The sequence below is a fragment of the Oncorhynchus keta genome, chromosome 1 (assembly GCF_023373465.1).
Source record: "Oncorhynchus keta strain PuntledgeMale-10-30-2019 chromosome 1, Oket_V2, whole genome shotgun sequence".
Lineage (NCBI taxonomy): Eukaryota > Metazoa > Chordata > Actinopteri > Salmoniformes > Salmonidae > Oncorhynchus > Oncorhynchus keta.
In genome coordinates this window covers 3,990,692-4,000,928 of record NC_068421.1, presented here as the reverse complement: position 1 = coordinate 4,000,928, position 10,237 = coordinate 3,990,692, and the positions used below count along the sequence as shown (strand labels likewise).

The window sequence follows — 10,237 nt, the reverse complement described above, 5'->3', positions numbered from 1 at the left end:
ACACACGTTGACGCGAGACTGAGTCACCTGTACTGTCCCCTCCAGATAGGACCGCCACACAGCATACACATTCCTACACACATAGTCAGTTTACGCAAGAGGAAGACTGCAAGCCAACCAAGAAACAGTGTGATGTCAGCAAGAGTCCTCTACTCACCTGTAGTCTGTGCGTTGGTCGTCAGGTTTGATGCCTGGCCAATCCCTCTTCAGGTACTGACTGGCCAGCTTCTGCAGAGCCTGTATAGATCAACAAAACATGACACAGTCATTGTGTTGTGTTGAGGAGTTGAGTCAGTCTACTGTGATATAGGTTACTATGGCCCTGTATAGTGTCAGTGATATAGGTTACTGTGGCCCTGTATAGTGTAAGTGATATAGGTTACTATGGCCCTGTATTGCGTCAGTGATATAGGTTACTGTGGCCCTGTATAGTGTCAGTGATATAGGTTACTATGGCCCTGTATAGTGTCAGTGATATAGGTTACTATGGCCCTGTATAGTGTCAGTGATATAGGTTACTATGGCCCTGTATAGTGTCAGTGATATAGGTTACTGTGGCCCTGTATAGTGTCAGTGATATAGTTTACTATGGCCCTGTATAGTGTCAGTGATATAGGTTACTGTGGCCCTGTATAGTGTCAGTGATATAGTTTACTATGGCCCTGTATAGTGTCAGTGATATAGTTTACTATGGCCCTGTATAATGTCAGTGATATAGGTTACTGTGGCCCTGTATAGTGTCAGTGAAATAGGTTACTGTGGCCCTGTATAGTGTCAGTGATATAGGTTACTGTGGCCCTGTATAGTGTCAGTGATATAGTTTACTATGGCCCTGTATAGTGTCAGTGATATAGGTTACTGTGGCCCGGTATAGTGTCAGTGATATAGGTTACTGTGGCCCTGTATAGTGTCAGTGATATAGTTTACTATGGCCCTGTATAGTGTCAGTGATATAGGTTACTGTGGCCCTGTATAATGTCAGTGATATAGGTTACTATGGCCCTGTATAGTGTCAGTGATATAGGTTACTATGGCCCTGTATAGTGTAAGTGATATAGGTTACTATGGCCCTGTATAGTGTCAGTGATATAGGTTACTGTGGCCCGGTATAGTGTCAGTGATATAGGTTACTGTGGCCCTGTATAATGTCAGTGATATAGGTTACTATGGCCCTGTATAATGTCAGTGATATAGGTTACTATGGCCCTGTATAGTGTCAGTGAAATAGGTTACTGTGGCCCTGTATAGTGTCAGTGATATAGGTTACTGTGGCCCTGTATAGTGTCAGTGATATAGGTTACTGTGGCCCTGTATAGTGTCAGTGATATAGTTTACTATGGCCCTGTATAGTGTCAGTGATATAGGTTACTGTGGCCCGGTATAGTGTCAGTGATATAGGTTACTGTGGCCCTGTATAGTGTCAGTGATATAGTTTACTATGGCCCTGTATAGTGTCAGTGATATAGGTTACTGTGGCCCTGTATAATGTCAGTGATATAGGTTACTATGGCCCTGTATAGTGTCAGTGATATAGGTTACTATGGCCCTGTATAGTGTCAGTGATATAGGTTACTATGGCCCTGTATAGTGTAAGTGATATAGGTTACTATGGCCCTGTATAGTGTCAGTGATATAGGTTACTGTGGCCCGGTATAGTGTCAGTGATATAGGTTACTGTGGCCCTGTATAATGTCAGTGATATAGGTTACTATGGCCCTGTATAGTGTCAGTGATATAGGTTACTGTGGCCCTGTATAGTGTCAGTGATATAGGTTACTGTGGCCCTGTATAGTGTCAGTGATATAAGTTACTGTGGCCCTGTATAGTGTCAGTGATATAGGTTACTGTGGCCCTGTATAGTGTCAGTGATATAGTTTACTATAGCCCTGTATAGTGTCAGTGATATAGTTTACTGTGGCCCTGTATAGTGTCAGTGATATAAGTTACTGTGGCCCTGTATAGTGTCAGTGATATAGGTTACTGTGGCCCTGTATAGTGTCAGTGATATAGTTTACTATAGCCCTGTATAGTGTCAGGGATATAGTTTACTGTGGCCCTGTATAGTGTCAGTGATATAAGTTACTGTGGCCCTGTATAGTGTCAGTGATATAGGTTACTGTGGCCCTGTATAGTGTCAGTGATATAGATTACTGTGGCCCTGTATAGTGTCAGTGATATTAGTTGTCAGTGTAGTAGAGAGAGAGTTCTCCTGTATATAGTCAGTGTGGTAGAGAGAGTTCTCCTGTATATAGTCAGGGTGGTAGAGAGAGAGTTGTCCTGTATATAGTCAGTGTGGTAGAGAGAGAGTTGTCCTGTATATAGTCAGTGTGGTAGAGAGAGAGTTGTCCTGTATATAGTCAGGGTGGTAGAGAGAGAGAGTTGTCCTGTATATAGTCAGTGTGGTAGAGAGAGAGTTGTCCTGTATATAGTCAGGGTGGTAGAGAGAGAGTTCTCCTGTATATAGTCAGTGTGGTAGAGAGAGAGTTCTCCTGTATATAGTCAGTGTGGTAGAGAGAGAGAGTTGTCCTGTATATAGTCAGGGTGGTAGAGAGAGTTGTCCTGTATATAGTCAGTGTGGTAGAGAGAGAGTTGTCCTGTATATAGTCAGTGTGGTAGAGAGAGAGTTGTCCTGTATATAGTCAGGGTGGTAGAGAGAGAGTTGTCCTGTATATAGTCAGGGTGGTAGAGAGAGAGTTGTCCTGTATATAGTCAGTGTGGTAGAGAGAGAGTTCTCCTGTATATAGTCAGGGTGGTAGAGAGAGTTCTCCTGTATATAGTCAGTGTGGTAGAGAGAGACAGTTGTCCTGTATATAGTCAGGGTGTTAGAGAGAGAGTTGTCCTGTATATAGTCAGGGTGGTAGAGAGAGAGTTCTCCTGTATATAGTCAGGGTGGTAGAGAGAGTTCTCCTGTATATAGTCAGTGTGGTAGAGAGAGAGTTCTCCTGTATATAGTCAGGGTGGTAGAGAGAGAGTTCTCCTGTATATAGTCAGTGTGGTAGAGAGAGAGTTCTCCTGTATATAGTCAGTGTGGTAGAGAGAGAGAGTTGTCCTGTATATAGTCAGTGTGGTAGAGAGAGAGAGTTGTCCTGTATATAGTCAGTGTGGTAGAGAGAGAGAGTTGTCCTGTATATAGTCAGGGTGGTAGAGAGAGAGTTCTCCTGTATATAGTCAGTGTGGTAGAGAGAGAGAGTTGTCCTGTATATAGTCAGGGTGGTAGAGAGAGAGAGTTGTCCTGTATATAGTCAGGGTGGTAGAGAGAGAGTTCTCCTGTATATAGTCAGTGTGGTAGAGAGAGAGTTGTCCTGTATATAGTCAGTGTGGTAGAGAGAGAGTTGTCCTGTATATAGTCAGTGTGGTAGAGAGAGAGTTCTCCTGTATATAGTCAGTGTGGTAGAGAGAGAGTTGTCCTGTATATAGTCAGTGTGGTAGAGAGAGAGTTGTCCTGTATATAGTCAGTGTGGTAGAGAGAGAGTTCTCCTGTATATAGTCAGTGTGGTAGAGAGAGTTGTCCTGTATATAGTCAGTGTGGTAGAGAGAGAGTTCTCCTGTATATAGTCAGTGTGGTAGAGAGAGAGAGTTGTCCTGTATATAGTCAGGGTGGTAGAGAGAGAGAGTTGTCCTGTATATAGTCAGGGTGGTAGAGAGAGAGTTGTCCTGTATATAGTCAGGGTGGTAGAGAGAGAGAGTTGTCCTGTATATAGTCAGGGTGGTAGAGAGAGAGTTGTCCTGTATATAGTCAGGGTGGTAGAGAGAGAGTTCTCCTGTATATAGTCAGTGTGGTAGAGAGAGAGTTCTCCTGTATATAGTCAGTGTGGTAGAGAGAGAGTTCTCCTGTATATAGTCAGGGTGGTAGAGAGAGAGTTCTCCTGGCATCAACAGATAACACTCATTAATAAAACAGCAGCAACAACAAGCTGGTTCCAATCAGGACAAATAGAGCTTCAGGGCCCATTGATGATGTGTCCCGCCCTCTTTCGCGTCTCTCTCTCTCGTGTCTGTCTCTCTCCCTCCCTCTCCCCCATCTCATATGCCCCTCTCTCTCTCTCATGCCTCTCTCTCTTTCTCTCTCTCTCTCCCTCTCATGTCCCTCTCATGCCCCTCTCGCTCTCTCTCATGCCCCTCTCTCTCTCATGTCTCTCTCTCTCTCCCTCTCATTTCCCTCTCATGTCCCTCTCTCTCATGCCCCTCTCTCTCCCCCATGCCCCTCTCTCTCCCTCTCATGCCCCTCTCTCCCTCTCATGCCCCTCTCTCTCATGCCCCTCTCTCTCCCCTCTCTCTCCCTCTCATGCCCCTCTCTCCCTCTCATGCCCCTCTCTCTCCCTCTCATGCCCCTCTCTCCCTCTCATGCCCCTCTCTCTCCCTTCTCCCCCCCTCTCATTCCCCTCTCTCCCTCTCATGCCCCTCTCTCTCCCTCTCATGCCCCTCTCTATCTCTCTCTCTCATGCCCCTCTCTCCCTCTCATGCCCCTCTCTCTCCCTCTCATGCCCCTCTCTCTCCCTCTCATGCCCCTCCCTCTCTCTCCCTCTCATGCCCCTCTCTCTCTCTCATGCCCCTCTCTCTCTCTCTCATGCCCCTCTCTCTCTCTCTCATGCCCCTCTCTCTCCCTCTCATGCCCCTCTCTCTCCCTCTCATGCCCCTCTCTCTCCCTCTCATGCCCCTCTCTCTCTCTCCATGCCCCTCTCTCTCCCTCTCATGTCCCTCTCATGCCCCTCTCGCTCTCTCTCGTGCCCCTCTCTCTCCCTCTCATGCCCCTCTCTCTCCCCTCTCTCTCTCTCTCATGCCCCTCTCTCCCTCATGCCCCTCTCTCTCCCTCTCATGCCCCTCTCTCTCTCTCATGCCCCTCTCTCTCCCTCTCATGGCCCTCTCTCTCTCTCTCATGCCCCTCTCTCTCCCTCTCATGCCCCTCTCTCTCCCTCTCATGCCCCTCCCTCTCTCTCCCTCTCATGCCCCTCTCTCTCTCTCTCATGCCCCTCTCTCTCATGCCCCTCCCTCTCTCTCTCTCTCCATGCCCCTCTCTCTCCCTCTCATGTCCCTCTCATGCCCCTCTCGCTCTCTCTCGTGCCCCTCTCTCTCCCTCTCATGCCCCTCTCTCTCCCCTCTCTCTCTCTCTCTCTCTCTCTCTCATGCCCCTCTCTCCCTCTCATGCCCCTCTCTCTCCCTCTCATGCCCCTCTCTCTCTCTCATGCCCCTCTCTCTCCCTCTCATGGCCCTCTCTCTCTCTCTCATGCCCCTCTCTCTCTCTCTCATGCCCCTCCCTCTCATGCCCCTCTCTATCCCCCCTCTCTCTCTCTCATGCCTCTCTCCCTCTCATGCCCCTCTCTCTCCCTCTCATGCCTCTGCCTCTCATGCCCCTCTCATGCCAGCCTCTCTCTCTCCCTCTCGTCCATCTCTCTCTCGCATGTCCATCTCTCTCTCTCATGTCCATCTCTCTCTCTCATGCCCCTCTCTCCCTCTCATGCCCCTCTCTCCCTCTCATGCCCCTCTCTCTCCCTCTCATGCCCCTCTCTCTCTCTCTCATGCCCCTCTCTCTCTCTCTCTCTCTCTCTCATGCCCCTCTCTCTCCCTCTCATGCCCCTCTCTCTCCCTCTCATGCCCCTCTCTCTCCCTCTCTCATGCCCCTCTCTCTCTCTCTCATGCCCCTCTCTCTCCCTCTCATGTCCCTCTCATGCCCCTCTCTCTCTCTCTCTCTCTCATTCCCCTCTATCTCTCTCTCATGCCCCTCTCTCTCCCTCTCATGCCCCTCTCTCCCCTCTCATGCCCCTCTCTCTCTCTCTCTCTCTCTCTCTCTCTCTCTCTCTCATGCCCCTCTCTCTCACTCTCATGCCCCTCTCTCTCTCTCATGCCCCTCTCTCATGTCCATGTCTCTCTCTCATGCCCCTCTCTCCCTCTCGTCCATCTCTCTCTCGCATGTCCATCTCTCTCTCTCATGTCCATCTCTCTCTCTCATGTCCATCTCTCTCTCTCATGCCCATCTCTCATGCCCCTCTCTCCCTCTCATGCCCCTCTCTCCCTCTCATGCCCCTCTCTCTCCCTCTCATGCCCCTCTCTCTCCCTCTCATGCCCCTCTCTCTCCCTTGCATGCCCCTCTCTCTCTCTCATGCCCCTCTCTCTCCCTCTCATGTCCCTCTCTCTCCCTCTCATGCCCCTCTCTCTCTCTCTCTCTCATGCCCCTCTATCTCTCTCTCATGCCCCTCTCTCTCCCTCTCATGCCCTCTCTCTCTCTCTCTCTCTCTCTCTCTCTCATGCCCCTCTCTCTCCCTCTCATGCCCCTCTCTCTCCCTCTCATGCCCCTCTCTCTCCCTCTCATGCCCCTCTCTCTCCCTCTCATGCCCCTCTCTCTCTCTCATGCCCCTCTCTCTCTCTCATGTCCATGTCTCTCTCTCATGCCCCTCTCTCTCCCTCTCGTCCATCTCTCTCTCGCATGTCCATCTCTCTCTCTCATGTCCATCTCTCTCTCTCATGTCCATCTCTCTCTCTCATGTCCATCTCTCTCTCTCATGTCCATCTCTCTCTCTCTCATGTCCATCTCTCTCTCTCTCATGTCCATGTCTCTCTCTCATGCCCCTCTCTCTCCCTCTCGTCCATCTCTCCCTCGCATGTCCATCTCTCTCTCTCATGTCCATCTCTCTCTCTCATGTCCATCTCTCTCTCTCATGTCCATCTCTCTCTCTCATGTCCATCTCTCTCTCATGTCCATCTCTCTCTCTCATGTCCATCTCTCCCTCTCATGTCCATCTCTCCCTCTCATGTCCATCTCTCATGTCCATCTCTCTCTCTCATGTCCATCTCTCTCTCTCTCATGTCCATCTCTCCCTCTCATGTCCATCTCTCTCTCTCTCATGTCCATCTCTCTCTCTCATGTCCATCTCTCTCTCTCATGCCCCTCTCTCTCTCTCTCTCATGCCCCTCTCTCTCTCTCATGCCCCTCTCTCTCTCTCATGCCCCTCTCTCTCCCTCTCCATGCCCCTCTCTCTCATGTCCCTCTCGCTCTCTCTCATGCCCCTCTCTCTCCCTCTCATGCCCCTCTCTCTCCCTCTCATGCCCCTCTCTCTCCCTCTCATGCCCTCTCTCTCCCTCTCATGCCCCTCTCTCTCCCTCTCATGCCCCTCTCTCTCCCTCTCATGTCTCTCTCATGTCTCTCTCTCTCTCTCTCTGTCTCTCTCTCTCTCTCTCTCTCTCTCTCTCTCTCTCTCTCTCTCTCTCTCTCTCTCTCTCTCTCTCTCTCTCTCTCTCTCTCTCTCTCTCTCTCTCTCTCTCTCTCTCTCTCTCTCTCTCTCTCTCTCTCTCTCATGCCCCTCTCTCATGTCCATGTCGCTCTCTCATGCCCCTCTCTCCCTCTCGTCCATCTCTCTCTCGATGTCCATCTCTCTCTCTATGTCCATCTCTCTCTCTCATGTCCATCTCTCTCTCGATGTCCATCTCTCTCTCGATGTCCATCTCTCTCTCTATGTCCATCTCTCTCTCGATGTCCATCTCTCTCTCGATGTCCATCTCTCTCTCGATGTCCATCTCTCTCTCATGTCCATCTCTCTCTCGCATGTCCATCTCTCTCTCGATGTCCATCTCTTTCTCTCGATGTCCATCTCTCTCTCTCATGTCCATCTCTCCCTCTCATGTCCATCTCTCATGTCCATCTCTCATGTCCATCTCTCTCTCTCTCATGTCCATCTCTCTCTCTCATGTCCATCTCTCATGTCCATCTCTCTCTCTCATGTCCATCTCTCTCTCTCATGTCCATCTCTCATGTCCATCTCTCTCTCTCATGTCCATCTCTCTCTCTCATGTCCATCTCTCTCTCTCATGTCCATCTCTCATGTCCATCTCTCTCTCTCATGTCCATCTCTCTCTCTCATGTCCATCTCTCTCTCTCATGTCCATCTCTCATGTCCATCTCTCTCTCTCATGTCCATCTCTCATGTCCATCTCTCTCTCTCATGTCCATCTCTCTCATGTCCATCTCTCTCATGTCCATCTCTCTCATGTCCATCTCTCTCATGTCCATCTCTCTCATGTCCATCTCTCTCTCTCATGTCCATCTCTCTCTCTCATGTCCATCTCTCTCTCTCATGTCCATCTCTCTCTCTCATGTCCATCTCTCTCTCTCATGTCCATCTCTCTCTCATGTCCATCTCTCTCTCATGTCCATCTCTCATGCCCATCTCTCTCTCTCATGTCCATCTCTCATGTCCATCTCTCTCTCTCATGTCCATCTCTCATGTCCATCTCTCTCTCTCATGTCCATCTCTCTCTCTCATGTCCATCTCTCATGTCCATCTCTCTCTCATGTCCATCTCTCATGCCCATCTCTCTCTCTCATGTCCATCTCTCTCTCTCATGTCCATCTCTCTCTCATGTCCATATCTCTCTCTCATGTCCATCTCTCTCTCATGTCCATCTCTCTCATGTCCATCTCTCTCATGTCCATCTCTCTCATGTCCATCTCTCTCATGTCCATCTCTCTCTCTCTCTCTCATGTCTATCTCTCTCTCTCATGCCCCTCTCTCTCTCTCATGTCCATCTCTCCCTCTCATGTCCATCTCTCTCTCATGTCCATCTCTCTCTCTCATGTCCATCTCTCTCTCTCATGTCCATCTCTCTCTCTCATGTCCATCTCTCTCTCTCATGTCCATCTCTCTCTCTCATGTCCATCTCTCATGTCCATCTCTCATGTCCATCTCTCACGTCCATCTCTCTCTCTCATGTCCATCTCTCATGTCCATCTCTCTCTCTCATGTCCATCTCTCTCTCTCATGTCCATCTCTCTCTCTCATGTCCATCTCTCATGTCCATCTCTCTCATGCCCCTCTCTCTCTCTCTCTCTCTCTCTCTCTCTCATGTCTATCTCTCTCTCTCATGTCCATCTCTCCCTCTCATGTCCATCTCTCCCTCTGATGTCCATCTCTCCCTCTCATGTCCATCTCTCTCTCATGTCCAGCTCTCTCTCTCATGTCCATCTCTCATGTCCATCTCTCTCTCTCTCATGTCCATCTCTCTCTCTCATGTCCATCTCTCATGTCCATCTCTCATGTCCATCTCTCTCTCTCATGTCCATCTCTCTCTCTCATGTCCATCTCTCTCTCATGTCCATCTCTCATGTCCATCTCTCTCTCTCATGTCCATCTCTCATGTCCATCTCTCTCTCTCATGTCCATCTCTCTCTCACATGTCCATCTCTCATGTCCATCTCTCTCTCTCATGTCCATCTCTCTCTCTCATGTCCATCTCTCTCTCTCATGTCCATCTCTCTCTCTCATGTCCATCTCTCTCTCTCATGTCCATCTCTCATGTCCATCTCTCTCTCTCATGTCCATCTCTCTCTCTCATGTCCATCTCTCTCTCATGTCCATCTCTCTCTCTCATGTCCATCTCTCTCTCTCATGTCCATCTCTCTCTCTCATGTCCATCTCTCTCTCTCATGTCCATCTCTCTCTCTCAATCTCACAGATGGCCATTGAGGACACACACATGGATCAACTATCCTCATGTGATTGTTTCATACCTCCAGTACTGCCCGTGGTGTAATGGGAGGGCTGGCCTGGGGAGAAAGCTCCACAATGGGGGGAGACTACAGCCCACTGACCCCCACCCTAAAGCCTTACCATGGGAAACACATGACACAGATATGTGAAATAACAGCATCACAGCTGTAATAGAAGAACAATACCGTTGGCATGGAACACACACACACACAACCACACACAACCAGTTAACCAAAACAGTTAGAGCAGAGTGGGTGGTGCTGAAGGAAAGGGTGGTGAGGTGAACCTGACACAGGAAAGAATGGCCTCCTCTCTCTGCCTCTGACATCATCAGGGCAGACTGGGCTGGGGGGGGTTAGGGTAGACTGGGCTGGGGGGGGTTAGGGTAGACTGGGCTGGGGGGGGGTTAGGGTGTGTGTGTCTGCAACAGAGAGAAAGAGGCATTCAACTCCTCTCAATGGATACAGTGATCAGCTGGCCATACATCTTCTATTTACCTTCCTCCACCTCTTCCTCCTCCTCCTCTTCCTCAAAGTAGAGGCTCAAAATAACTAAAATAAACACACAAACACACAGGCTTAGTTTATCCTCTGTCTGTGTTTCTCTACAGCCTCCAAACCCACAAATGTGGTCCTGTCTCCCTTCGCTTTGGTTCAGTCTTGTCAGTACCAGACCAGACCAGGACAGTGTCTTGTCAGTACAGCACCAGACCAGGACCGTGTCTTGTCAGTACAGCACCAGACCAGGACAGTGTCTTG

At 49.4% G+C, this 10,237-nt stretch overlaps 1 protein-coding gene across 2 annotated transcripts in view; it reads right to left on the bottom strand.

Annotated features, from left to right (window-relative positions):
* The window catches only part of LOC118378489 (F-BAR and double SH3 domains protein 2-like), a 152,587-nt gene that overhangs the window by 68,096 nt on the left and 74,254 nt on the right, over positions 1 to 10,237 (bottom strand). For both annotated transcript variants that reach the window (XM_052460682.1, XM_052460697.1), the window contains exons 4-5: positions 158 to 237; positions 1 to 73 (exon numbers count right to left, since the gene is read on the bottom strand). The exon at positions 1 to 73 is cut by the window's left edge and continues 72 nt beyond it. In XM_052460682.1, the coding sequence (XP_052316642.1) occupies positions 1 to 73; positions 158 to 237 (153 nt within the window). The remainder of the gene's footprint in view (positions 74 to 157; positions 238 to 10,237) is intronic.